Source organism: Heterostelium album (genome assembly GCF_000004825.1).
Source record: "Heterostelium album PN500 unplaced genomic scaffold PPL_contig8, whole genome shotgun sequence".
Classification (NCBI taxonomy): domain Eukaryota; phylum Evosea; class Eumycetozoa; order Acytosteliales; family Acytosteliaceae; genus Heterostelium; species Heterostelium album.
This window is the reverse complement of record NW_008805085.1, coordinates 650,971-678,580: the sequence shown is the minus strand read 5'-3', so window position 1 is coordinate 678,580 and position 27,610 is coordinate 650,971. Positions and strand designations below refer to the sequence as shown.

General features: G+C 32.3%; 12 protein-coding genes across 12 annotated transcripts; 7 read left to right on the top strand and 5 right to left on the bottom strand.

The window, feature by feature from the left end:
• Positions 1–289: 289 nt before the first annotated feature.
• Positions 290–983, bottom strand: PPL_03924 (uncharacterized protein; the record flags this gene model as incomplete). Its single annotated transcript, XM_020574837.1, has 3 exons — positions 290–353; positions 438–670; positions 747–983. 3 exons carry the CDS (start codon positions 981–983, stop codon positions 290–292), a joined length of 534 nt encoding a protein of 177 aa, XP_020435251.1.
• Positions 984–3,484: 2,501 nt separating this feature from the next.
• PPL_03923 (RING finger and CHY zinc finger domain-containing protein) lies at positions 3,485–4,700 on the bottom strand (the record flags this gene model as incomplete). The annotated part of the gene is made up of 4 exons (XM_020574836.1): positions 3,485–3,896; positions 3,969–4,162; positions 4,233–4,577; positions 4,674–4,700. The coding sequence occupies 4 exons, from the start codon at positions 4,698–4,700 to the stop codon at positions 3,485–3,487; spliced, it is 978 nt and encodes a 325-aa protein (XP_020435250.1).
• A 245-nt stretch (positions 4,701–4,945) lies between these two features.
• PPL_03922 (uncharacterized protein) lies at positions 4,946–6,419 on the bottom strand (the record flags this gene model as incomplete). The annotated part of the gene is made up of 2 exons (XM_020574835.1): positions 4,946–5,955; positions 6,068–6,419. The coding sequence occupies 2 exons, from the start codon at positions 6,417–6,419 to the stop codon at positions 4,946–4,948; spliced, it is 1,362 nt and encodes a 453-aa protein (XP_020435249.1).
• Positions 6,420–6,636: 217 nt separating this feature from the next.
• On the top strand, positions 6,637–7,607 carry mcfG (mitochondrial substrate carrier family protein; the record flags this gene model as incomplete). The annotated part of the gene is made up of 2 exons (XM_020574834.1): positions 6,637–6,834; positions 6,915–7,607. The coding sequence occupies 2 exons, from the start codon at positions 6,637–6,639 to the stop codon at positions 7,605–7,607; spliced, it is 891 nt and encodes a 296-aa protein (XP_020435248.1).
• A 517-nt stretch (positions 7,608–8,124) lies between these two features.
• Positions 8,125–9,160, top strand: mobC (Mob1/phocein family protein; the record flags this gene model as incomplete). The annotated part of the gene is made up of 5 exons (XM_020574833.1): positions 8,125–8,138; positions 8,268–8,431; positions 8,521–8,748; positions 8,833–8,975; positions 9,062–9,160. 5 exons carry the CDS (start codon positions 8,125–8,127, stop codon positions 9,158–9,160), a joined length of 648 nt encoding a protein of 215 aa, XP_020435247.1.
• A 471-nt stretch (positions 9,161–9,631) lies between these two features.
• Positions 9,632–11,245, bottom strand: sf1 (uncharacterized protein; the record flags this gene model as incomplete). Its single annotated transcript, XM_020574832.1, has 3 exons — positions 9,632–10,603; positions 10,697–10,905; positions 10,999–11,245. 3 exons carry the CDS (start codon positions 11,243–11,245, stop codon positions 9,632–9,634), a joined length of 1,428 nt encoding a protein of 475 aa, XP_020435246.1.
• A 350-nt stretch (positions 11,246–11,595) lies between these two features.
• Positions 11,596–12,483, top strand: PPL_03918 (transmembrane protein 147-like; the record flags this gene model as incomplete). Its single annotated transcript, XM_020574831.1, has 2 exons — positions 11,596–11,672; positions 11,817–12,483. 2 exons carry the CDS (start codon positions 11,596–11,598, stop codon positions 12,481–12,483), a joined length of 744 nt encoding a protein of 247 aa, XP_020435245.1.
• A 1,683-nt stretch (positions 12,484–14,166) lies between these two features.
• ppk1 (polyphosphate kinase) lies at positions 14,167–18,124 on the top strand (the record flags this gene model as incomplete). The annotated part of the gene is made up of 5 exons (XM_020574830.1): positions 14,167–14,254; positions 14,372–16,005; positions 16,076–16,236; positions 16,304–17,703; positions 17,796–18,124. 5 exons carry the CDS (start codon positions 14,167–14,169, stop codon positions 18,122–18,124), a joined length of 3,612 nt encoding a protein of 1,203 aa, XP_020435244.1.
• Positions 18,125–19,060: 936 nt separating this feature from the next.
• PPL_03916 (uncharacterized protein) lies at positions 19,061–20,680 on the top strand (the record flags this gene model as incomplete). Its single annotated transcript, XM_020574829.1, has 2 exons — positions 19,061–19,468; positions 19,943–20,680. The coding sequence occupies 2 exons, from the start codon at positions 19,061–19,063 to the stop codon at positions 20,678–20,680; spliced, it is 1,146 nt and encodes a 381-aa protein (XP_020435243.1).
• Positions 20,681–20,855: 175 nt separating this feature from the next.
• On the top strand, positions 20,856–22,969 carry PPL_03915 (uncharacterized protein; the record flags this gene model as incomplete). Its single annotated transcript, XM_020574828.1, has 4 exons — positions 20,856–20,890; positions 21,120–21,331; positions 21,431–22,600; positions 22,872–22,969. 4 exons carry the CDS (start codon positions 20,856–20,858, stop codon positions 22,967–22,969), a joined length of 1,515 nt encoding a protein of 504 aa, XP_020435242.1.
• Positions 22,970–23,268: 299 nt separating this feature from the next.
• Positions 23,269–25,068, bottom strand: PPL_03914 (uncharacterized protein; the record flags this gene model as incomplete). The annotated part of the gene is made up of 1 exon (XM_020574827.1): positions 23,269–25,068. The coding sequence occupies one exon, from the start codon at positions 25,066–25,068 to the stop codon at positions 23,269–23,271; it is 1,800 nt and encodes a 599-aa protein (XP_020435241.1).
• A 575-nt stretch (positions 25,069–25,643) lies between these two features.
• On the top strand, positions 25,644–27,592 carry PPL_03913 (uncharacterized protein; the record flags this gene model as incomplete). Its single annotated transcript, XM_020574826.1, has 2 exons — positions 25,644–27,429; positions 27,504–27,592. The coding sequence occupies 2 exons, from the start codon at positions 25,644–25,646 to the stop codon at positions 27,590–27,592; spliced, it is 1,875 nt and encodes a 624-aa protein (XP_020435240.1).
• Positions 27,593–27,610: the final 18 nt, after the last annotated feature.

Here is a 27,610-nt window from a genome sequence, read left to right as displayed (position 1 = left end):
ACAGATAAGATGAGTTGTTTTTTAAAAATAATATAAAATAATAATTGAAATTAATTTATAAAGACACCGAAATGATAGATAAGATCAAAGCAAAAAAAATAATAAAATACAATGAAAAAAATTAAATAAATAAATAATAATCTTTTTTTGGGAAATTCTGTCCTCTATTTTTTTTGGCAATGAACACTCACAAACATATGAAAAAAACCAATAAAAATTAATTGCAATTTTCAAATAATTAAAATTTGGATTAGTATTTTTTTTTTTAAGATAAATTAATTTATTTTATTTAATTAAAAATAATTTCATTCATTCTTGTTGTGTTGGTTGTTTTTTGAATGATTGGATTTTTTCTAAAAAAAAGATTTCAATTTGTTTAAGTTCAAAATTAATATTATATTTTTAGTTTTAAATAAATAAATAGAGTATAGACATACCTTCGACTAGATTGTGAAATGAACTCACCAATTGTTAGCATATCGTTGGAGTTATCTCTTCTTTCGGATGTATAAATAAATTCTTCTACTGTCATTAGCTCCTCTTCCTGTATGATATCGGTTGATTCCGATCGATTTATTAAATTTACATTTGGTTCTTTGCAGCTCAATATGAATTCCTCGACAGTCATCATATGATGTTCGTTTTGTGGTATATTTTCATTTTCTGCTTCCTAATAGTATTAGGAATATAAAAAGAATTAATATGAATCAATATTAGCGTGTCAATGAGGAGATAAATGAACATACATATCTATTTAAAGTAAATATAAATTCTTCAATAGTTAACATTTCATTCTCTGTCAATTGTGGAGCAGCTTCTTCCATTTCATCATTTTTTTGCCAATGTTCGAGTTGACCATTATTTGAAGTTCTTCCATTATTATTTTGATTATTTACATTTTGTTGTTGTTGTTGTTGTTGCTGCTGTTGCTGTTGTTGATGGGAGTGGAAATTTCTTCTCCATTGTGAAAGTGAAAGTCTCATTATTTTATTATTATTTATACTCTATTTTAAACAATTTCTAATGTGAATATTTATTTTATCTATACTATTTACTTATGTTATATCTATTTTAAATTACTATTACTATTACTATTATTAATTTTCTAAGAGAAATTATTGTCTATTTATTGTTATTGTTGTTGTTGATGATGATGATGATGCTGTTGTTTAAATGTGGTATTGGTTTAAGATAATTATTATCCTTTTTGTGTTGATGTTGAAAATGTGTGTTTATTGTTTTTGTGATTTAGTGATACAAATAACGTGTGTTGGTTAAAGTTATAAGTGACAGAATAAACAATATTAAATGATAACTGAGAGAATTTTTGAATTTGAAATTGTTGTTGATTGTTGTTATATTTTTATTATTGTATGTTGTTGATATATATTGGGATATTCTAATGAATTTACAAATGTTGGAATGTGATTGGGTACCAAGTGTTGTGTTTAAACTGTTGAACGGAATCGATGGTTGATAGAGACTTGACGACTTGATTGTTAAACACTGCAGTGGAGTGATTATATTTGTGTCAGAAAAGAGGGAAGAAAAAGTTTTAAAGTAAAAAATTGAAACAAATAGAAGAGAGGGTGTGAATGGACTAAATAAATAATGATGAGATTGTAGATATTAATATTGATTACTAATACAAAGAGAGTTTTGAGAAATTGATTTTTGAAGTCAAACTGAAACTGACAAATATTAAACTATTTTTATTGATAAAAAAAAAAAAATTGTTTTAAATTGGAAACGGTATGACAACAATGATATATTGTTATTGTTGATGTTGGTTTGCTGATGAAAATTTGAGGATTTGTTTATATTGAATTATATTATTCTTCTATTGGTGATGATAAATAGATTCAAAAAAGTGAATGAAAATATTTATTATTATTACTATATAAAAAAAAAGAAGTAGAGAATTGGAGTGGAGGGGTTGTAGTTGGAGGGGAAAAAAGTGTAGGATAAAAAAAGTAGAGGGAAGGAAGGATTATAACAAGTAGAAATAGTTGTTGTTATTGTTGCTGTTGTTGGTATATTTATTGAAATATATATGTATAGGTAGATGAATGTTGAATATATTTAATGCAAAATAAATAAGAGGGAAAGTAATGTTGGAACCAAACAAATATTAAATTGAATTAATATTGATGTGTGTTTTTTGATTGACTTATTAACTGATTGGTGGTAGTGGTGTGCCACTATTTTTTTTTTTTTCTATTTTTTTTGTTTTGTTTTTAATACTTTAGGATGTTGGATGTTGTTTGTAATTATTAATTAATTGACAGCTTGGGTGTTGGTTTGTGGTTTTTTGTTGTGTTGTGGTTGTTAAAACTAAGAAGTTTGTTGTTTGGAGTGTGCTATATATAATATGAGAATCACAAAAATACTTGATTGTGTGTTGGTTGTCTATTCCCTTGTGAAAAAATAAAAACAATTGACACCACTAAATGAAATAAAAATAGTTCGGATCGACCAATACTGTTAGGAATGATTTCTGAGTGTATTGTGTTGTGTAGTTGCGTTAATATTTGATTTATTGACACTATTAGATGTTCACTCTAAATTGAAGTTGATGTGTTGTGTTTTGTTGTTGTATTACAAGTGCCACTTGATTTCTCTCTCACTCACTTCACTTGCTATCTGTTAGATCTGTTTTCTATCTGCTTAAAATTGGTTTGTTTGATACAATAATTATATGAATGTTACAGTTTAATAATGTACATCAAGTTAAGTTATTATTAAAATCAATAGCACTCTCTTTATGATGATAATGATAAAGTAAATAAAATAATAATATAAATGATTGATTGATTGTGTGAGGAGTGAGAGTTTTGAAAAGAATAATAAATTGCTTTAAATTTTTATTTTACTTTTTGGTGAAAATGATTTAAAAGTTCCATTAGCTTTTGTAAAATTAGAAATAAAATAAAAAAACCAGGAATAAAACTATTCCACCCACAAGTCTTCGGTCTTTGGCATGGAACTGAAATTATTGTTTTTTTTTTTTTAAAGCTGTTTTACCAAAAGTTTTATACTGTGGTGCCCAATTTTTTAATCGAGATCTGCAAACCAAAAAACAAAACAAAAGAAAAAAAAAAACAAACCTCTCAAAAACAACAAGGAAAACCCTTTGATTCTTGATTTTCACCAAAATATCTGTTTTTTTATCTGCCTTTAATACGATCTTTCTTCTTTGGATATTCAAAACAATAAGAATAGAACCACGGTCCACCTGTGCGGATAATATTAACAACGTTTGAACAAATCTAAAACAAATAGAGTGAGTGGTTTGATAATTACATCGAAAAATATATAAGGTCAATTCTTCTTTTTTTTCTTCTTCTTCTTCTTTTTACAAGAATTAGATCGACTTAAAACAAAATGAAGAAACAACAGTTTGCTACAAATAATGTTAAATAGATTAAAAGATAAGAAGTTTAAATGAATTTGATATTATTTACTTGATTCTGTATTATTTATTTCAATCTGCTGAAACATCTTGATTATCCTCATCTTCTTCTTCTTCATCTTCCATATCATCGTCATCTTCTTCATCTACTACAAAACTAAATTCTTCACCATCTTCATCTTCGTCGTCGTCGTCGTCTTCTAAATCTTCACCGTCTTCATTATTATTATTGTTGTTGTTGTTATTGTCAGTTGGTTCATCTCTTGCATTCTCATCGATCTTCATATTCTTTGATAAAATAGTAGTGTTGTAGCTGCCACACTTTGTACATTTGTTACCAAGGAAATGAAATTCAATGTCCATCGATCGAGCCTCGCAGTCATTACAGAATATAGAGCATGTCGAACCCCTATAGACTGCTGGCATCGGTTGTCTTCTAATAATATCATCGAATTTCGACCAATTTACATCATCATATATAAGTCTAAAAAATAAAATAAAACAATATTAGTATCTATCTCTTTATCTTTATTCACACTCTTTAATAAGTACTTACTTTTTACAGATTGGACAATTGGATTGAGTTGATTGCAACAATGATTTATAACAACTTTCGTGAAGTGCATGTCCACACTTGAGTGTAACCGGTGGATCTCTACTACTAAACATATCCTCTAGACAAATCGGACAATTTTCAAACTTGTTCTCTAAACATTTATGCTTTTCGAATCCACTAGCACTTAAACAACCCTGTAGCATATTGATGTATGTAAGATTGATTGAATGATCGATTGAAGAAAGTGATCATACTGATACTTACATTACATTTAAAGCAATGTTTGAAATCATTTTTGTTACCGACTCTACATATTTTACAACCGTCGCAATGGAATATCAATTTATTGGGTGTACTATCGTAGAATTTACAGTGTTGACAAAAGTAAGTTGCGAAAGCCGTGTTGCAACCAATACATTTTTCACCGACTGGTTGTTCTTTTGCACATAGCATACATTTAATAATCTTGGTTGCGAATCTATCTATCTCGTGTGTACGAGTAGCTTCGTTATGACAAAATCTACAAACGAACCATTTACCACAGCACTCTGCTTTGATCATACAATTCCTAGGGTAGTGTTGACATCCTAATATTTGATTCTCTTCATTCTAATTAACAAGTATTATTTACAATAGTTATTATTTAATAATCTTATTAAAAAAAAAACTGTATCTAACACTTTTCTATAAAAAACTAAAACATACATTATATGATTTAATAATATCACCCATATTTATATATAATATAATATCTTTAATGTAATTTGATTCTATTCTTATTCGATTTTATTAAAACAAAGAAAGTTAACTTTCGTTTGAAAAAAATTAATTTAAGATGACCAAGATTTTTTTTTTTTTTTGAAAACACAATTTAAAGTTATTAATGACTTGTTTAGATTAAAACTAAGTATTAAATTTTACTTTAACTTAATGATTAAATTTAATTACCAAATATTTAATTCTCTATTTTTTCTTGTTTAAAACTTTGGTGGTCGAGCAGATTTTATTAGGTTTGGTAATTGGTCAATGTGTGTGAAACCACATTGCACTGAAAATTTCTGTAACCGCATTAGAATGAAATTATCATTATCGATTGGCTTCAGGTGGAATTCTCTCGTAGGATCATTGGTGCGCATAACAATGATGTTTCTAACACTCGAGGGTAGAGAATGAAGATTATTAATATCAATGAAATTCTCGTTGACATACAATGTCTCCACCGATTTCGGAATGATATTAGCAGAGGCTTGTTTACAATTGTGAATTTTCAATGTGGTGACGGAGCTTGGGATGGTTCCTGGTGCCAACACCCTTGCATTCTTCTCAAAGGAGAGATGTTTCACAGAATTCGGTATAACGCCTTCCAATGAATATCTAACTTTCTGTTGAAACTCTAGTTTTGTAACTGTGTTTGGTATCCATCCTTTAGGGAGTGAGAAAACCATTCCACATAGTGTCAGCTCTTCAAGGCCATTCGGTAGTTGTCCAATGGTTCCGGAACCATTGATAGAAATCGATTTGATCGATGAAGGTAGCTGTGGTAAATCTCTAGCTCTTAACTTGGTTATTCTTTCCAGAGTTGGTGGTAGAGTCACTGTACTAAGAGGTGGGTCATAGTCGTTAGTGAACTCCATGACTTTCAAATTCGCTGGAAGCGACCCAACAATGAACTCCATTTGGTAGTGTGAACCGAAGCGTATTTCTTCCAGAGAGTTTGGAAGCACACCAGGTTGAAATACCTTATTGAAGTATCCTTCGAAAATGATCTTCTTTAGATTGGGAGGAAGTGAGCCAACTTCAAGTTCTTTGTTGAAATTGAATCCAAAAATAATAGTTTCAATGTTTGATGGAATCGAACTGGGTGGAATAGAATCATTGAAATTCCAACCCAATTGAATCGTTTTGACATTACTGTTGCCAATTAATTTAGTGTACAGATTTAGATCCCATTTAAAATTATCTGCAAAATAGATCTTTTCAATTGAATCTAAAATCTTAAAATTATTTATTTTATCATGCACTGTGTATTTTAAAAATAATAAAAATAATATTAAAAAAAAAATAAAGATTAATTATAAATATTTGTAAATTGTAATTACTATCATTGAAAATCTGATTAAAGGCACCGCTTCCAAATGGTTGAATTTCTGAACTGCTAATAAACAAAAGACTGTTTTTTGGCTCTGAATTGATTTGGTCATTGAATTGTTTTTGATAGGATCTTGAGAACATGACAGGTTGATTGGCAAATGGGGTGCATTTTGCGATAAAGTCGGAATTGAATGAAAGATAAGAGTCTCTTTCATCATAAAATTTTCTACAAACTAATGAAAGACAGATTCTATCCAAGTTATTCTCTAATTGCCTGACTATTTTTGTTAACAAAATATGAGGAAGTTTTAAAAATAACTCTGAAGCACCACTTCCAACATTATACATTTCCATCTCCATTTTTTAAAAATTATTATTATCAAAAGTAAGACCTTAGAATCTGATCATCATCAAAACCAAAAAAAAATTTCAATTTTTAAAAAAATAAAATAAAATATTTTGATTTTTTTGTCAATTGATCTTTAATGATCATTTTTGAGAGGCTCTTTACCTTTTCATTTGGTCGAATTGTAAAAAATTTTAAATTAATATTTTCTAGTATAATAATATTTAAGAGATGTCGAGTGAAAAAAGAGAATCGCCTTTGATGATCGCCCTCAAGGATATTTTGGCTGGATCGATCGGTGGTGTTGGTCAAGTCTTCACAGGTCACCCATTGGACACCATCAAAGTCAGACTTCAAACACAACCAGTAGGTGCACCACTCTACTCTGGTACATTAGACTGTTTGAAAAAGACTATTGCTGAAGAAGGTGTATGTTATATTAGAATGATTGTTGTTGGAGAAGAAATAAGAGTTTATTCATATTGATAGGTTTGTTTGGATTTATGTAGTTTGCAGGATTATATAAAGGTGTAGCATCACCATTGGTAGGTCTATGTGTTATGAATGCAGTGATGTTCCTTTCTTACGGTCAGGCCAAGAAGATTATTCAGGGCGACTCCAATCGTGAGTTGAGTGTCGCCGAGTTGACCAAGGCCGGTGCCGTCGCAGGTTTCACTATTGCATTCGTAGAGTCGCCAGTCGACTTGTTCAAATCTCAACTACAAGTTCAATACGCTGGCAACAAGCAATACAATGGTTTACTGGACTGCGCCACCAAGATCTTCCAACAGCGTGGAGTGCGTGGAATCTACCAGGGTTTGGGTGCAACACTGGTTCGTGACGTGCCAGCCAACGCCACCTACTTTGGAGTGTATGAGCTATCGCGTCGTTTCTTCCTCAGCGAAGGACAACGTCTCGAGCAGTTGCCAGCGTGGAAGGTGATGTTGGCCGGTGGTATCGGTGGTATGTCCTACTGGACACTCACCTACCCGGTCGATGTCATCAAGTCGTCGATCCAAACCGACAGTATCGTTCCAAGTCAGCGTCGTTACGCCAACATGATGGACTGCGCCTCAAAGATATATAAGCAACAAGGTATCGCTGGATTCTACAAAGGTTTCACACCTTGTTTCATTCGTTCGTTCCCTGCCAACGCTGCCTGTTTCGTATTATATGAAAAGGCCAGAGAAATCATGGCTTAAATTAACATCAACAACAATAATAATATTAATTAATTTTTTTTTTTTAAAATTTCCAATCAAACAAAAAAACAACAGTGTGCGAATTTCACACTTTACCCAGATATTTCATTTTTTTAAAGAATTTTTGTTTTGTTTTTTTTTTCATGAAAATTGATAGTGTTTTGTTTTTTGATGATTGACACCCATCCATCAAGGATTTATTACTAAAACTACCAAACACAAACTTAAACACACCCAATAAATCAACAAATAAAAATAAAAAAAATAAAAAAAAATTTGAGAAATAAATACATAAACTTTGAATAGCTAGGCCTAGATTAACGAGTTCATAGCTATCAATTTTTTGTTTTATATTGAAATCAATCAACCTATCATCACCTTATTTATTTATTTATTTATTTATTTATTAAACAATTTGTATTATAATAATCATCATATTTTTTTAAAGTCTCAGTTTTCAAAAAAGTATTTAGTTTAAATTTGTATAATACAGGTATTATTTAGTATAGATTAACAAATGTTTAAAATTTTGTAAGTTTTAATTAAAACCAACAACTACAATGTTATTTTTTAAATAAAATATCATAGAACAAAAAATAAAGTATTGACATGCATGTTACTGTAAATATCATCATCTTGATCTCGAATCTATTAATATAGTGCATCGAAAGCACAAACATTCAAACCCAAGAAATCAATTAAAAAGGGTACCAAACAATATGAATTACATCAAAAAATAAAAGAAACTCTTGGATCAGGTGACCTAAGAGATGCAATCAAATTACCACCCAATGAAACTTTACATGAGTGGTTAGCTGTAAATAGTATGTAGAAACAACATAGTGTTGCTTATTGTTGTTGACTTGCAAAACAACAAAGTTTTAATATTATTTGTAAATCATCATCATTATAGCTATAGACTTTTTCAATCAAGCTAATCTGTTGTATGGATCGATCACAGAGTTTTGTACAACTAAAGTGTGTCCAGTGATGTCTGCCGGACCACAATACGAATTCTTGTGGGCAGACGGCAAAGACATAAAGAAACCTGTTAGAGTGGCTGCACCTGTGTACATCGATTATCTGATGACTTGGATACAAAACACTTTGGAGGATGAAGAGATATTCCCATTGAAACAAGGTTAGTTTATTTGATTACTTTTAGTTGGTTAACTAATTCACCGCGTGTTTAGTATACTTTACTTACTTGTTATTATTCATCCAGAGGTTGAAATGCCAAAGAATTTCTTACCGACCGTAAAGACTATTTTTAAGAGATTGTTTAGAGTGTACGCACATATTTATTATTCACACATGGATAGAGTAGGTCCATTAGGAGTTGAAGCTCATTTAAATACTTGTTTTAGAGTAAGTTGGTTAGTTGTTTTCTGTTATTGATTGATTGATTAATTGATTGATGAAATCTAACATTAAAATCCTATTTAATTGAATAGCACTTTTATTTATTTATCAAAGAATTCAATTTGGTAGATAAGAAAGAGATGGCACCATTACAACATCTAATCGATAAGATAAATGGTAGAAAAGATTAAATCAACAGGTGCAGTAAAAGTGTTTGGTTGGAGCAATCGAATGGTTATATAACAATAACATACAGTATTTATAGATATGATATATAGATGTTTGGATCATCTTTTATCAAAAAAAAAAAAACAACAACACAACAAGCAAGAGCATTTCAAAAATAGGCAGAATCTATAGAACAGTTTCTACCTTTTGAAATTAATATGTATTATTTTAAAATTAAACTCAACATTCAGAATTATATCTGGATTTAACAAAAAAGCTTGTATCAATAAGTATTTCTATTCTTTCAAATTCGTTAGTTATTTGTGTGGAACAATCTTAACTATTATCTGTTAAAAAAAAAAAACAACAACCAATAATGATTGTCAAACTTTACATACAAAAAACATATATGTTTTTATTATTAGGCAGGTTAGTAGTAGAGATATTTAAATAAAAAAGGTAGTTGGTTAGGTTGATTGATTTTGATTTTTAGATTAATAATAGGATGATTGTGGACCATAGGGTGATGAATTGTTATTTTGGTTAAAATGTTGCTTTGGTTGATTCCATTGTTGTTGGTGATGATGATGTTGTTGCTGTTGATATCCACCTTGTTGTTGTTGCTGTTGTTGATTCCAATGTTGTTGTTGTTGCTGTTGTTGTTCATAGGGTGGTGATGAATGATGTTGTTGCTGTTGATATTGATTATTGTTATTATTATTATTATTATTATTACTATATTGATTCCATTGTTGTTGGTGATTTGGTGGTGATGAATGTTGTTGTTGTTGTTGTTGTTGATGTTGATATTGATTATTATTATTTTCATTCTGTACATTTCCATTTCCATTGTTATTGTTATTGATAGATGCTTTCAACTCATCATATGGATCTACAACTCTATCATTGAGATCAATAAGATCTTTGACTTCCTCGATGAACTTTAGATACTCTGCTTCTATGATATGCATGTTGTGATCCTGACCCTTGAGCGGACAATCGCTTGAAGGATGCGAAACTTCACCACAGTGAATACACTTGATGTCGACTGGCTGCCAGCTCTTTCCGCCAGCGCCAAAGAAAGTGGGACGTTCTCTCAGTGTTCCATTCATCTCTGCCAGCTCTCTGAGTTGCTGACGTTTGTGTTCGTTCTTTCCTTCCTCTACGGGCACCAAGTACTGTCGTACGAGCACTGCAGCCTTCTCCAACTGCTCCTGAGTGTCACCTGTCAACAGGACATGCAGCTCATCATTCTCGTTGTACTGTGGCTTCGTCGACTTTCCATCTTTCATCGAACCCTTTCCACGAATTGCAATCTTGGCACCGCTCTCCTTTTCCATCTTCTTCTGTGTATTTCCTCTTGGTCCAATAATCAATCCAATGAAATTATACTCTGGATGATCCTTCACAGGAATATAAATCTTCATTGTCTTCTTTTCATTTGGTGGTTGATAATCTGCTGGTGGCTATATATAAAAATATGATTATTTTTAGTATACCAATAATAATAATAATAATGTATTTATCTAAAAGTCAATAATGATGATGATGATACATACTCTGAATTGAGGATTAATCTGTTGTGCTTGAGTAATCAAGTTATGTCTTTCCTTTGATATCTTATCTTTTGCTCTTTGTTCTCTTGTATTTGTTCTCTTACCGGTATTATCGTATACTGGTGTAGGTGATCTTGATCTATCGTCTTTGGTATCGATATCGATTGGTCCTGTTGTTAACTTTTTTGTGATTTCATCAATTCTAATACGAACTATTAAAATAATAATAATAATAATAATAAAAAGGTTTAATATTGTTGTTGTTCTTGTTATTGTTCATTAATAATGATAAATTATAAACATACTTATTAAAGATGCTAATTGATCATCTGTTAAACCTGGTGGTAAGGATTTAGGTACACCCGGTAGACCCAATTGAGTCTTTTCAGGTTCCCACTTGTTTTTTCTAGTTCTTTTCTCCTCTTTGATTTCCTCTCTGTTTCTTGGTCTACCACGTTCGTAATCGTTCTGAATCTCATTGATTTGTCTAAAGAAATCATCTTCATCGTCATTAAAATCGCTACCAATATTATCTTGTTGTTCAACTGCCATCTTTTTCTTTTTAATAATTATTATTGTTTATTTATATTAAATTTATTAAACTAATTATTATTACTATTCTAAAAATAAATATATTTAATAATAATAATAATAATGATAATAAACAAACAAAATAATAAGAAATAAAAAATCAAATGTTTATTTTAATTTATTTTAGGGTCATTCATGAAAACTCAAAAATCGACAAAAATTTTGCTTATTTTTTTTAATTTTTTAAAAAGGGGGTTAAAATTTAAATTTTAGTTTAATGAAGTTCTTTTGATCATCGATCACTTCATACCTTCATATACTTTATATATATTTATTATATTTATTTATTTTGATTCGAAAGTAATACAAAAATGACAGTATTACACTTTTTAAGTTGTGTATCCATTACATATATCCCATTATATATTGCTTATAAATCAACTAAAGTGTATGTGTTTAAAAAAGAAGACAGATAGATAATCATTGATATCAATTAGATAACAAATAGAACAAGAAATAAAATGAATGAATATTAGATTAATTGATACTTATAATAATAATAAAATTCATAAAATAACTTTTTCTTTTTTAGTGGTGAATTCAAAGCACTCTCAACAGTTGGATATGGATTGATTGGTAATATCTTGACACAACTAGCAAAGATGATGTTTTTAGCTACATTCTTGCCATCTTTTGATTCGACGATCTTCAGTGTATTACAAGAGTTGGTTAGATTGGTGAATGTGTTGATCGATTTGTTTTCAATTTACACGTTGTTGCAGATGTCTCACGCACCGAAGGATGTGCGTGCATTCGGTATCGGTCTGGGCTGGGTGATCGCCGATGTCCTCCCACGATTCTTTTCGTTGTGGGTCGGTGCGCTGCCACTCGAGTTTGACGCCAACCAACTGATCGGATCGCTCCAATCCAACGTTAACTGCGCACACACCGTTGCCATCGTATTGCTACTGGCGTCGGCATCGCGTCGTTCCTCCTCGTCGTCATCAAAGAACAGCGGTTCAAACCGTTCGATCACATCGTTGTTCAACGACTTCCTGGCGACAGCAACCTCCTCCTCATTCTCCGTATTGATCTATCTCACATTACCCACTGTCTTGAACTACCTCAAATTGCAAGCTGGATTCAGCGCATTCTACCTCTTATTAGTCGACCTCAAAATCTCAGCTTTCAACTGTTACATTATCTATCGTGGATTATCTCAAGAGCTCTCTACATCTTCACCACCAACCTCAAGATAAATAAAGAAAATAATAATAATAATAATAATAATAATCAAACAAAATAAAACTATAAAGATATAAATAGTAGTAGTAGAATTGTATTGTTGTTTAAATTAATTTATTTGATCAAAAATGAAAAAAAAAAACAAAAACAAAAAACAAACAAACTCATAGCACAATTGTGTGTTTGTTGTCTTTACCAGTTGAGACACAACATGTCAGTTTTTGGGTGTAACCTCACACATAACTATAAACAATATAAATATATATTTTTTTAATTTAATAATTTATTGTATTTGGTATGAATAATTATCTCTAGTTAAATTTATCTTTATATAATATTTTTTAATATAATTGAATTTAATTTTATTTTGGTGTAGGTTAAGATTGGTGCATTCGATTTAATGTTTAAAAAAAGGTATTTGACAGTTTTCTTAATGATTTAAATCAATTAGATTTACATTTATGCTCAATGTGTTGATGTCATGTGTGTCATTCAGTAATTTCATTAGTTCCAAAAATGATTGGCATGATGTATTATTCGTTTAAATCCAACACTAATAATCTAACCTTGAAGGATTCTAATATTATCATTATTTACTTGAAAAGTACAAATTAAGAGCAAAAACAGAAAGTGTTCAAATGTAGTTTGGTAACTATCTAATGATATTGGTGTTGGGGGTAGAGGTTAAGGTTACCTGCCTCTTTTTCTTTTTCTTTCATTTTTTGTTGAAAGACCTCTTTTTATTAATAGGTACACACACAAACAAAAAACAACACACAAATAATTAAATTTAAACACACACGATTTAAATTCAATTGTATGTAACATATTTGAATGAATGAAAAACAAAAACAACACCCACACCATCTATCAAAACCAAATAAACAAATAAACACACACTCAGATTCTCCATTAAAGCTCCAAAAATTTTCACTTTTTTTGATAAATGTGTTTAACTAACTAAAAATTTATGTCAAGTCTCCAAAATCTAACTAAATAAACAAAAACTATTATTGACCTCCAGTCATTATTATCAAATAATAAATTAAATTCATTTCTTTTTTTTTTTCTTGTTTTTTGTTGTTTTTTCATCTTGATTATTTGGATGTATGTTGTTGTAGAAAGATTTCAACAAGAGGTAACCTTTTTTATTTCGGTACCGCACAACAAAAGTGGCAGCAACAACAACACACTCTCATATTGCAATAAATAAAAAGCACAGCAAACCACAGGAACATAGATATCTCAAAATTTAACTATTAATTAAACTATAGTTTAATTTAGGAAAAATATTTCTTTTTTTATTTAATATATTAATTTTTTGGTTTTTGGTTTTTTTTATTTCTATTATTGTTATTCTTTTTTTTATTGTGGTTTGATCATTTTTTCATATAAATTTAAATTGTGTGTGTTTGAAAATATTTATTAAATATTTTTAGATTAATATTCAATTACACAGATATATATAATTATTTTTTTATCATTTAAATTGTTATTTATTTGTTTTAGAAAAAAATACAAAAACAAACAAAAGCAAAACAAAGACAATATATATTATTATATTGATATATCATAGAATTTAACCAAATTAATTATAACATATATTTATAATTATTATTAATAGAATTAAAGAGCTAATTATTTTAATAGTAATTACATTACTATTTTTTTATTTTTTATATCATTTTTCATTTAAAATGGATAATAAAACAACACCAGATGATAAGAATGTTTCATCTGAATACTCCAATGATTTTAAACATATAATGAAATCATCATTAAATGGTATGTAGAAAATATATTAATTAATAAGAAAGAAATGAATTTCATTTCTATTTTTGGAAATTTATCAAATTAATTAAAATTGTCTAAATTTATTTTTTGCAAATGCAATTTTTTTAGTTGAAAATCAAAAAACAGAAAATATTTCACCTTTCAAATCGATCGATACGACAGTATCATCAGATAGCATAAATAGTGAGGCAAGCAATGGTACCAACACTTCAACCACCACCACTACTTCGACGACTGACAGTGCCAACAATCTGGCGGCAATCATCAACGACGACTTGAATCGACGATTGGTAGAAGATGCAAGTTCCGTCAATCACATCGGTAACTCTATCAATCATCTCTCTGTCAATGACAATACCAATCATCGTGAGAATAGAGTATCTCCACAGTCATCGATCGATGAAGAGATCACTCAGTTTATGAATCACAATGGAAATGGTAATCATCACCATCACCATCATCATAGTAATCATGACGATGATGATGACTACCACCATGAGAATGGAGGTAGTGTCAAGACGGAAGAGTCTGACATTGAGAGTGACGACGAGAAGACCACTCAGCCATCGTTTTCATCGCCGTGTGTAACCAATGAGTCGATGAACGACTACGAGGATGCCAGTACCGACAGTAGTGATCTCTCGGACAGTGACAACTACGACAACACCAATGCTATACCGAGAAAAGTAATAAATTCCAACATGCCCAAGCGTTCGTCAAAGGAGAAGGAAAGATTGCTCAAGCTCAATGGTGGCGGTAACCACAGTGGTGGTAGCAGTGGAAGCAATGCCAGTAAATCAAAGAAGAAACACCTTTCCTTCAAGGACAAGTTGAAGGAGCGTGAGAAGGAGAAGGAGAAGGACAAGGATCATCATAAAGGTGACGCTTCAACTACAGAGCATTTCGCTCACGACAAGAAGCTGTCTAGTCTGCGCGCGGAATGCGGACAATCGCCACTGTTCTCACCGACTGAATTTGTTAAATCGTCGACCAACAATATTCAACCAACCGTTGGCACACAGATACATAATCTCACGAGTAGTCTTATGGGATTCAGAAATCTGGGCGCTTCCAACTTGCTCTCTGTACAGAATCCTCAGGTGATTCCGTCGTCCAACAATCTACCGTCGAATCCAATGGTATTCTCAATTGCACCGCCCGTCGGAAACACTCTGCCCGACTCTGACTACCTCCAGAAGGTACAGACCGACGACGATCATTTCATTGTGCCCTGTTGCAACTATCCGATTCTCGACACTGAAAATCTATTCACCGACATTGTACTGCCACAGACCAATCCTGGCAACTATCTGTCGACGCCGTCCGGCGGCACACCACGTCTCGTTCCATCGGCATCAAACTCTGATATCGGACAGCCAACTTCGTATCATCTACAACCGCCATCATCATCATCGTCAGACTACACTAAAACCAATGGATTGGCATCAAGCTCACACCTTCCCAAATCACAACTAAAACCTACAAACAACAATGAAGAAACAACAACTACCACCAATAATAACAATGAGAATGATCTGACTGAAGATTTACCAATGGATTTAAAGATATTGCAACTAAGTGGATCACGCATTTATTTCAATAGAGAGTTGACAGAGTTGATTTATTTCTATAGAATTCTTTATGAAGGGTACAACCAAGCCGCACCAGTTTTAGAGAAAATTAGATTCTTGGCAATCACCTCACAGAACTTAGATATGTATTTCTGTAAAAGAGCATTAAAAGTATGATATCCTTTAAATATTAGCATATGCTACATGCCAAATCAATTAACCAATTTCTTTAAATAATTAGTTACGATTAGGATATATTTCAACTAGAAAATCATTGAAACCAGAGGAAAGATATATAAACATGGTTTTAAATACCACTAGAAATCTGATAAATGACAAATACAATTTATTTAATAATATATTGTTACCAGAATTGGCTGCCAACAATGTATTTTTATTAAGGTAATTTAGTAGTAGATCTAAATAATTATATTTCCAAAATATCATGATACTAACTATATATCTATAGTTATAAAGATTTACAAGATTCTGAAAAATTCCAGTTAAGAGCATTCTTTTTACAACATGTATTCCCATTGATGACACCGTTGGTAGTTGATGCCGGTCATCCTTTCCCCAATCTAAGTAATCTAAGTTTGAATGTCGGTGTCATTCTGCAGCATGACGAGGAAGGTCATACGAGATTCGTAAGAATCAAGGTGCCTCTAAAGATACCGAGATTCGTTCATATCAAACAACGCTCCAACTACTCTTTGATTCCAATGGAAGAGATCATCCTTGCCAACCTCGATACTTTGTTCCCCAATACAAAGATTCTCACTAAATCATTGTTCAGAGTGACTCGTCACTACGACCTAAAGTTGAACGAAGACGAAGCCAACGATCTACTCGAGTTGATCAAGACCGAGCTTCACAAACGTAAATTCGCGCCAATGGTTCGGTTGGAGGTGTCTTCGACAATGCCAAAGAACATCATTGAAATGCTCAGAATTCAACTTCGTCTGGATGAAGCCGATGTCTATATTATCAACGGTCCACTCGGTCTGGCCGATCTGTTTGAACTGTGCAAGTTGAATCTTCCACATCTAAAATTCGAGCCATGGGTTCCACATATCCCCAACAGACTGGCGAATCTCTCAAAGATCCCCAGCCAAGATATTTTCAGTGTCATCAGAAAAGGCGAGTTACTTATCAATCTACCGTATGTCAGCTTCAACAGCAGTGTTCAGTTCTTTATTGAATCGGCTGTGAAAGATCCCAAGGTGTTGGCGATCAAGATTGCCATCTATCGTACCAGCTCGAACTCTCAGTTGATTCGTTCGCTCTGTGAAGCGGCTTCACACAAGGAGGTCAGTGTGTTGGTCGATCTCAAGGCATCGGGTGACGAAGAGCAGAATACCAAGTATGCCAGACTGCTTGAGCAAGCCGGTTGTCATGTCAGCTACGGTCTGGTTGGACTGAAGACACACGCCAAGATTGCAATGGTCGTCAGAGAGGAGGAGAACGGACTGCGCATGTACAATCACTACTCCACTGGAAACTACAATGCCAGTACCGCTGACATCTATGCAGACATGGGATTGTTTAGCTGTGACCAACAGCTTGGTGCCGACATGTGTGATCTCTTCAACTACCTAACTGGCTACAGCAGAATCACCTCATTCAGAAAACTACTGATTGCGCCAATGAACATGAGATCAACATTGATTCAACTCATTGAAACAGAGGCACAGAATGCCAGAGAAGGCAAAGAAGCATCGATCCTGGCAGTCATGAACGGATTGGATGATAAGAAGATTGTGAATGCACTCTATCATGCATCCGTTGCCGGTGTAACCATTAAATTGGTTGTAAGAGGTAGATGTCGAATTTTACCAGGTATTCCAGGTATCTCTCATAATATTCAAGGTATGTTGTAACTTTAGTTTTCATATTTAATTATCTTTAATATTAATATGTTATTAATATATATAATATATATATATAATATATTTTTTTAGTTATAAGTATTTTAGGTAGATTCTTGGAACATAGTAGAATCTATTATTTCTGTAATGGAGGAACACCAAAGGCATTTATTGCCAGTGCAGATTGGCTCCATAGAAATCTAAAGAGAAGAGTTGAGACTTTGGTACCTGTCGAGGATCCAAACAATATCAAGGAATTGAGACATGTGATCGATGTATATTGCAACGATCCAAATGCCTGGTTCATGTTGCCCGATGGTAGATATAAAAAGACATCGTCCTCAGATTTTGCAGCGCTTGGTGCTCAGAATGTTTTCATTAAATCCACATATCAAAAACACCCTGTTATTTGGAGTAAATAAAAAAAATAAAAATAAACTACCTACAAAACATTAAAAATTATTATCATTATTCTATATCTGATCTGTATAATTCATCTATGATCCAAAATATATAAATGACACAATTTCTATTTTTAAAAAACAAAACAAACAGACACACATCTTTAAATCTCAATAAAACTTGAGCTAAATAAAACACTTAAAATTAAATTCTTCAAGATTTGTATATTAGTTTTATTTATTTTTTGTTTTTTTTGATGAAGATGGAAGATTACTTTTTTTACTTATATAGAAAAAATTAATAATTATTAGATTGAAAAAAAACACAGTATTTTTTTGATCAAAATGGAAATAAATAAACCAAACTTTAATTAAATTTGTTGTTCAAAAACATTACCCCTCGTTTTTTGTTTTTGTGTGTTGTTAATAACACCATTAGTTTAAATTATCATTTTTTGTTATATATATATATATATATATATATTATTATTATTATTTTTGAATATAAAAAATTTATCACAGTTATATTTATATTTTTCAAAATAAATTCACTCATCAAAAAAATAATAACAAGATATGTTGATTCTGTATCGATAAATGGTGATTGTTTTGTTTGTTTGGTATTTTTATCGTTTTTGATGATATTATCTTGTTATTGTAGTATTCTATCCCACCATAATTTACAGACAAAGAGTAGTTTTGATCACTTATTATAAAAAAAAAAACAGACATCAAAAAAAATATAATTTTACATATATATAAAAATTAATTAAAATTTTGTTTATAATACAACAACACTGCTGAGTGAATTGAATAAATTTTGTTTTGTTATTTTAGTTTAGTTTGTTAATCAATCAATCAATCATTCAAAAATAAAATAAATAATAATAATAATTATTATTTTTGGAAACTAGAAAAAAAGGAAGGAAAAAGAAGAAGGAAGAAGAGAAAAAAGAAATGGATTTAGAAGTAATAAATTCCTTTGTTGATTATAAATATAGTTCGAAATTCACACAGCAGCAGCAGCAGCAACAACAACAGCAACAGCAAACTCAATATGATAGAGAGTCTGGAATTGGTTTTACACAAAATAATAATAATGATAGTAATTACAGACCAATGTTGCCAAGAGAAGTTTGGATTCTCATTCTCGGATACTTGACGGAAGCCGACTTGTCTAACATATCGTATGTCGATGTTTTCCTCTATAATTTGTCGCAAGACAATTTTTTGTGGAAACCACTTTATTTGAAAAAATGGAATGTCGTTACGCTACCGCATCGAAATCGTTTGATGGTCGATCCCACCGACTACAACTGCATGTCGATTCGCGCCAATTGTTTGTCGAGCCAGCCGACTTCCTATGTAAAAATCTATAACCTGCATCCGATTCAGCAGCTCGACTACTGCGCGGTGCAGCCGACGACGCAGTTCGCCTTGCACAAGAAGATCTACAAGCTGTTCACGCCCAAGATGCAGACACCACCCGAGATCACAGAGCAACGCATCTGGAAACTGTTGTACAAGGAGCGAAAGCAAATCGTCCAGGAGGGTGGAATGGAGGAGTTCTACCATTTGTTGTCGACATTGATAGCGTTTCCTCTTGAGTTCAATAGGAAGGCGATGATGTCGATGTACACCATCGTCTTTCAGTTGTGTATTGTCAACTACCGAATGAGAGGAGCGTCGCTTCCACCTTCCAATCTCTATCGCATGATGGTGGAGTGCACGCACAACCATCTCTCTAGTCTGCTAATAGAGTCGGCTAGCATTCCAAATGGACGTCCACTCATACAATACTATCTGTTCCACTGGCAGAACTTTATATACTCGATTAAGCGTGTTAATATTGTATTCCGCTACTTTTATCGTGATTGGATATCAAAGCAAAACGATGAGGTTGCCATTCGTCCCATCAATCTACACATCAAGGGATCGGCATGGTGGAAGAAACTCTTGCTTGGTGGCGCAGACATCAACAACATCACCATTGTCAATCTAACAATAATGATGGCACGTGGTTGGATGTCTGTATTCTTCAATGGATTACAACAAAATGATAATTTTGAATCGATTCATATTGATCCTATAAATAATAATGATAATGATAATAATATTAATAACAATAATAATAATAATTTCACAAGTAATTCAATTAAATTACTTGAGAATAGATTAATGGACTCTATTGATATGTGCAATAGAGATGACGATTACTCATTGATCTATTCGTTTTTGATATCGTTACTTCACCTACAGGAATATCTGATATTTAATGGCGAAGAAACACCTTCTTTTGTTGGTGTAGCAAACAACAACAACAACAACAACAATAGTGCACGTACAGCATCAACAATCAATAATAACGATAGAATGTCGACAGCACATTTCGCATCCAAACCAGATTTCGACGAATCAGCATTCGCAGTACCAAGTACTCTAACAAGATGTCCACTTTGTAATGTTGTCAACAGTTCTAATCCAACTCTCTGTGACGATCAGATGAACAAAGTAGCAAAAAGATGTTATTCATTTTTGCATCCATCATTCTTAACAACAAGTGAACAACAACAATAAAAAAAGTAAAAAAATAAATAAAAAAAGTAAAATGATTTATCATTTGATGTTGTGATCACAACCTTTTTATAACGCAATAAGATGATCATTTATTTATTAAAATATATATTTAATTGTATTATAGAATTCTTTAATATTAATTATAGATTTATTAAAGTTCATTTATTTAACAAACATGACAATAATAATGATGATGATGATGATCGTAATGTAAAAGATAATAATAGTGTTGATCATCTTGGTGTATTACCATCAACAGTAACAAATAAAAAAATAATAATATCAATATAGATAATTCTAAACATATATTTATTCAATTATCACATTTATTGTTATCTAAAATTATTGATTATTTACCAGACAATATAGACAGGATTTGTTTTACTTTAGTTTGTAAAAGATGGTTCTACCAGAGAGATAGTTATTTACAATTTAATAGTAGAAATCTACCAATAGATCAATCGATATTCTATATAACTGATTTACATTTCAATTCATATAAACGACATTTCGAACACTCTAGAGTTGTAAGATCAGTTTCAGATCAACAATCAACCATCTACATTACAGGTTCTTCGCCAGAGGACACAAAAGATTTCAAAAGACTATTAAATAATCAATCTATACTATCAGATAATATGATTAATTATGGTAAAACTATCGATCTATCTATCTATTTTTAATTTCTATGTATATTTTATGTTCATATTACAACTAACTAATTTTATTATATTTTAATCATAATTCTAGATGATATCAATGACGAAACAGAAATCAATGAATCAATTACAACCGTTAGATTTTCGGAGGGATTCAATCAATCTTTAGATAAATTGATGAGTATTATTAGCTATTCGAATGTTACCAAACTGTTCTTTGCTTTCTCTTTCAATCAACCTTTGATACCAGGTTGTTTCGTTGATTCAAAGATCGATTCAATTAATTTCGGTCGTTCATTTAATCAACCACTGCCACCCGATTGTCTACCGGCATCTCTAACATCGCTAGTTTTAGGTGGATCTTTCAACCAGCCACTGCAGCCAAATTCCTTGCCAAACAGTCTGACACACCTAGATCTTGGTGCTAAATACAGCCAGCCGTTGCAAGTCAATACACTGCCACCGCGTTTAAAGCATTTGTTTTTAGGAGGTTCATACCACCTCCCCATTGAGAAAGGTGTAATCCCTGCAACCGTAGAGAGCCTCAAGAATCTTCCGATTCAATCGCTCGAGAATGTACCGACCACCGTAAAGAAGATTAGCTTCTCCATATCCCATAGTAACCATCGGTTGAAACTAAGTGACTTTCCAACGACAATCACCAAAGTTGATTTCAGACATTGTTTCACACTCCAAGAGTGTGGCGCGCTGCCCGCGACCGTCAGGAAGTTGAAACTAGGTTCATTCTCACAGCCATTGAAAATCGATACGATTCCACCGGCAGTCGAATATCTAGAGCTAGCCTACAAACACAGTGAACCACTCGAACCGAATATACTTCCAACATCGATCAAGACACTGAATCTACGGTATCAGCTCAATCAACCGTTGGCGAAAGGATGTATACCGTCATCTGTGGAATCACTTAAACTCAACTGCATATATCCTGATCAGATACGCCCAGGAGTGATACCAAACAGCGTTAAACACTTGCACTTGAAAGACACTGATGGACTTTCTGTCGGATCTATTCCACCCTCTGTAAATATATTAAGTTTCTCGAGATTCTCTGGGAAACTAGAAAATGGTGTAATACCGGATACTGTTCAACAACTCATTATTCCAATCGATTACTTCAATATTTATAAAATCAATGCATTGCCGAAAGCGATAAGAAATATAAGAATTCAAGACGCACAGATAGAGATATTTTATCACGATCTTCGAAGACTAGAGAATGATCGGTATCTAATATTAGGAAGTAATATAAATTTAGAAGGTGGAATAACCAACCATTCTTTATTAAACCGTTTTTTTCAAAATAAATCATTATATAAATGAAAAATAATAAAATAAAGAATCAACAAATTTTTTAAATTAATGAGGATCCAATTTTCCGCAACAAAAAATCTTTGGCGCGACAATAAATGGAAAAGATTATCGTGGGAGATTATGAAGAAATTCCAGGAAAGTAAGTATCATTCTCTATTTATTTATAAATATCACAATTTTTACACTTTTGTTTTAAATAGTAAATCATTCCTTGGTCAAACAAATGCTAAATGTTAATCCAACTAAAAGACCCTCGACAAATGATATATTTGAAAATGAATTTATTAAAGAAATTTAAAAAATAAATAGATCTTTTAGATATTCAAAAAAGTGTAGGATCAGTACCCCTGAAACGGTTGAATTTTGTTAACTCGAATTTCAAGAATCAGAATCTTCAATAGATAGTACCTCATCAAATGATGTTTTTGAAGACTCTCTATTTTTGAAACTATGTATTTTATTTTTTAAATATTCTTTAATAAATACTCTGAATTTACCAATTATCTTAATCAAAAGATTCATAATTTTCTTCAATCAAATAAAACTAAATAAGTAAACTGAATATCAGTGTTAATTAATGTTTATTTAAATTAAATATTAAGCAACAACTGTTTTTGGAATATTAACCAGTAAATCTAGTGCCTTTTGATAATCATTTTCGGATATTTCATAAAATGATTCCCAATCGGCACGATCGTCAAACTCTTCAGTTTCATTGTCATAATCCACTCTGTAATATGATGGAATTGTCTCGATGTAGTTTGCCAATTGATCTGGTGCGTTAGGGTTCGATGCACGAACCATATTCCTTAAAGTAATGTAACCAATAAGTGATTGATTCATGTATTTACGAAGTGAAAGACCAAACATTGCACCTCCCAAATACAACGCATAGGTAGAACTGAACGATGAACCTCTAAGGATTGTCATCACTGGACTCACCAATCTTTTATCGATGTTTGAAATGGTAATTGACAACGATCCTGATTTTCTTTTCTTTACGTTGGTGAACACATTAAAGGAAACGGCATCCTTTGAAATCATAAACACCATAGGAATCATGTTTGAAATCAAATCTTGAGCGGCCTTATCAATGAAATGAGGGATCATATTCTGGAATGCATTGGCAACTTTGACTGGATCGTTGATTTTCTTTGTAAAGTCACGGATGAATTCACCCATTCTCTGGAAGATTCGGTTCTGTGCAACTGCTTGGACATATTCATCTACAAACAATGCTGATCCGGCATACAACACAGAGAGATCGAAAACTTCAAGTGATTGATTGAAAAGACCATAGGCAATAGTACCCATTACACATGCACAGTATAATGCATTGATGAATTGGAGGAATACAGCATTGGCTTTGAGGTCGTTGAAAGCTGGATCTACATTGGTTGCTTTGAAAGGAAGTACAGTTGCCTTGGTCAAAAATTGAAGTGTATTTATGTTTTTGAATGCATTGAGTGGCTCCAAAGTTACTTTGTTGAACATCTGAGAGATAACTGTAGAGGCTTTGACAACATCACCGGCTTGGGTGTTGGTGATTAATCCGACCATTTCATTGTATTTGTTTGTTGGATTCTTACGAATTCTCTTTAGAACTTTGAGAATTGTATTATAATAGATTGACTTTACCGATGGACAGTTTCTAATATTACCAGAAATATAGTATGCCATTCCACCAAAAACGTAGGAACTCAAGATATCATTGGAAAGCTTATAGGTTGGATTCAACAAATCAAGTTTGGATTTGAGTTCATTGAATCTGAATTGGTCATACTCTCCAGGGACGTTGACATTAGCTACATGGGACTTCAATGCATTAAATGCCATTTGTTGATTTTGAACTGCCTCTAGCATGAACGCTCTCAGCTTGGGATTGAACGTATTTCTATGGTAGATGAACGGAAGTATTTGTGGGACCAACTCTTTCAATGCAATGTAATAGATCATCATTGTTTGTTTGGCAAGTGTAGCACTGTATGCAATATCGTTGATCTCTCTCTCAAGACGACCACAACGGATAGTTGACTTGTACTCGAGTGTAGCATCAGTGTGGTAGATGGTCTGAATGAACCACATCTTGGAATAATCTGAGTAGAACTCGGCAGATTTTTCATCGGCAAGCAGTTCTTTGAGATCATCAGAGAGCACACCGGGGAACATGCCAATCGAAAAGTTCAATAGATCGGTAAAGTATTTCTCGGCTCTGTCTTTGACAATATCAACTTTGGAATTTGGGTCGAATGTTGATATCGCCAAGAAGTTCTGTGGAGTCAAAGTGTCGGGTGACAATGTTGGAATGTTTGGAAATTGTGCTGCAATCTTGGCATCTCTCCAAGCTTGGAAATCATCCAAGAACTTTCCTCCTAGTTTAATTGGTGCAGAAGACATATTAAATTTATATAAATAAATATATAACTATATTTTTTTGATTTTAAATAATAATTATCAAACGATTGATTAATCCAGGTTTTATTTTGAATAAAATCTATAAAATTAATTAAAAAAAATTAAAAAAAATTAGAAAAGTTCATCTGGTTCGAAAGATTTTTTTAATGGGGTTTTTTTTGCACTCGCAAATCAGTTTCTTTAATCTGAACAAATGAGCTCAAGTTTGTGAACCTGTTTTTACTTGAATTTCGACCAAAAAGAACTAAAAATTAAATATCTATAAACCGGTTCGTTGATTGGGTGATTAATTTGATCGAATTTCATACTTTCAGAGCTCAATCGATGTTTGTTAAACGAATGATCATCTATTTTTATATTTAAATCCCAACGTTCAAACTTCGGGTAACTAACAATTTATTGTGTTAGGTAGTAAAATATCTTCACAACATTTATCAGTTAAAAAAAAAAATAGATGATAAATCTTTCAAAAGAATCATAAATTTATTAATCAATTGCAAATTATTAATTATAAATTTATTTATCTTTATAATATTTCAAATTATTTGTATATAAAAATGACTGAAACAACTAAACTAGCTGGACAATTTATCCAAGACTTTATCACTTGGAGAGAAACAAAGATCAAAGCTATTCTCGACCCAATTCCTGCTGAATCTACCTTGACTGCTGAAGGTTATGCTGCTCTGACTACTTTTAAAGACAAGGTCGATGTCGTTCAAGCCACCACCGATAAATATCTGTCTGATCTCTCGACCTACCACCAAACCGATTTGGCTCTGACAGCAATTAACAAAACCAAGCCAACCCTCTCTGCCGACCTCACAGAGTTACTTACAGACACCAAGGTCGGTGATATGTATAAATCCTATGCTCAGCTCGCATTGCTCCAGTCTCTCCAGAGTAGTAAAGATTCCGATGCTTACCGATACAAGATCAAGCTCGATGTTGTCGAATCTGAACTCAAGAATGTAACTTCGACCACTTTGTTCACCGACCAAACAATGAAGCTTACTTTCCTGTCAATGAAGACCACAGCACCACAATTCTTCCCATACATCTTGTATGCCAAGAATCTCATTCCAAAGGTCAAGGAGTATTATCTTAAGCTTGAAACTCTTAATAAATGGGTAGGAGAAGCCGCCACCTTCCAATGGACAAATAAAGATAACAAAGAGGAGATCGACCAAGTTAGATATAATGAATTGAAAACCAAATTGGATCTTTTAGATCCAACATTGGGTCTCTCCAATGATATTCTACCACTCTACAACTATGCTCTCTTTGCATATTTTTCAACACACAACATCAAGGATTCACCAATGAATCGTAAAATATTCCAACACAACATTACTAGAGAACTCAAGAAGATCAACAAGGATTCTACAAATGAGTTCTACTCTGTCGTTTCCACCTTGAAAGCCAATAGCGGTAGTTTGGTAAAGCTATCACATAAACTTTCATCTGGTTATTTTACATTTATGAACAAAGAGTCTATCGCAGCTGCACAACTTTCTTCAAATCATGTTTTCACCGTGGAAGATTTCAGATTTATTGTCAAAATGGATGATCTCGGAAAAGCAACCCAAGCATACTCAATGTTGAAAGATAATGCAGTATTCTACAAGTTTGCCAATGGTCTATTGTTCAGTTGTCAACTCGCAGCCATTGCCTATGGTTTTATGAACTATGATAAACTTACGACTTTTGACAAGTCACTCCTTTATACCGGTACAGCTCTCTCTGTGGTAGATGTCGCTACATCAGTTGTTGGAAAGAAGATCTTTTACTATATGGCCCAAGAGATTAAAGATATCCTCAGACATTACTCCAACACCGCTATTTCCAAAACAATTACTGCTGTGTTCAAGGGTTTACCAAAGATTATCACCAAGAGTTTTATGGGTATTGCTTCTAAATTGATGCCAGTATTCCTTCTCATCTCAATTGGATTCTCATTGTATGATGCTATCACTAGCGCCAAGGAAGGCAATTGGGGAATATTCGTACTATCGCTTCTCGAAGTAGCAGCAGCAGTTGGATATGGACTTTGTCTTATTTTCGCAACAACCTGTTGGGCTGGACCATTATCATTGATCTTGGGTGGAGCTCTCATCGTTTTGGCGCTTGTCAAAGTTCTTTGGGGATTCTTGGCCACATTGTTCACTGGTGACCCAGTCCTCAAATATATCAACTCAGTTGATGCCAAGTATGTCTACACTGAAAAAGAAGAATTCAAACTCAATTGGGAAGCAAAACATGGTGCTGGATCATCTGATTCCGGAGAATATAGAGTTGCATATATGCATGTGTTTGATCTTGAAGGTTATATGAAGAAATTTGGTATCTAAATCATAATAAACACAATTTATTATATTCATAACAAGCAAAAGAATTTCTTTTTTTTTTTTTTTAAGTTGTGAATATGAACTTGAATATAGATATAAGTTTGAACCAGATACAATCATTGGAATGTAAGAAAAATAAACTAAATAAAAAGATATAATAATAATAACAATTTTAT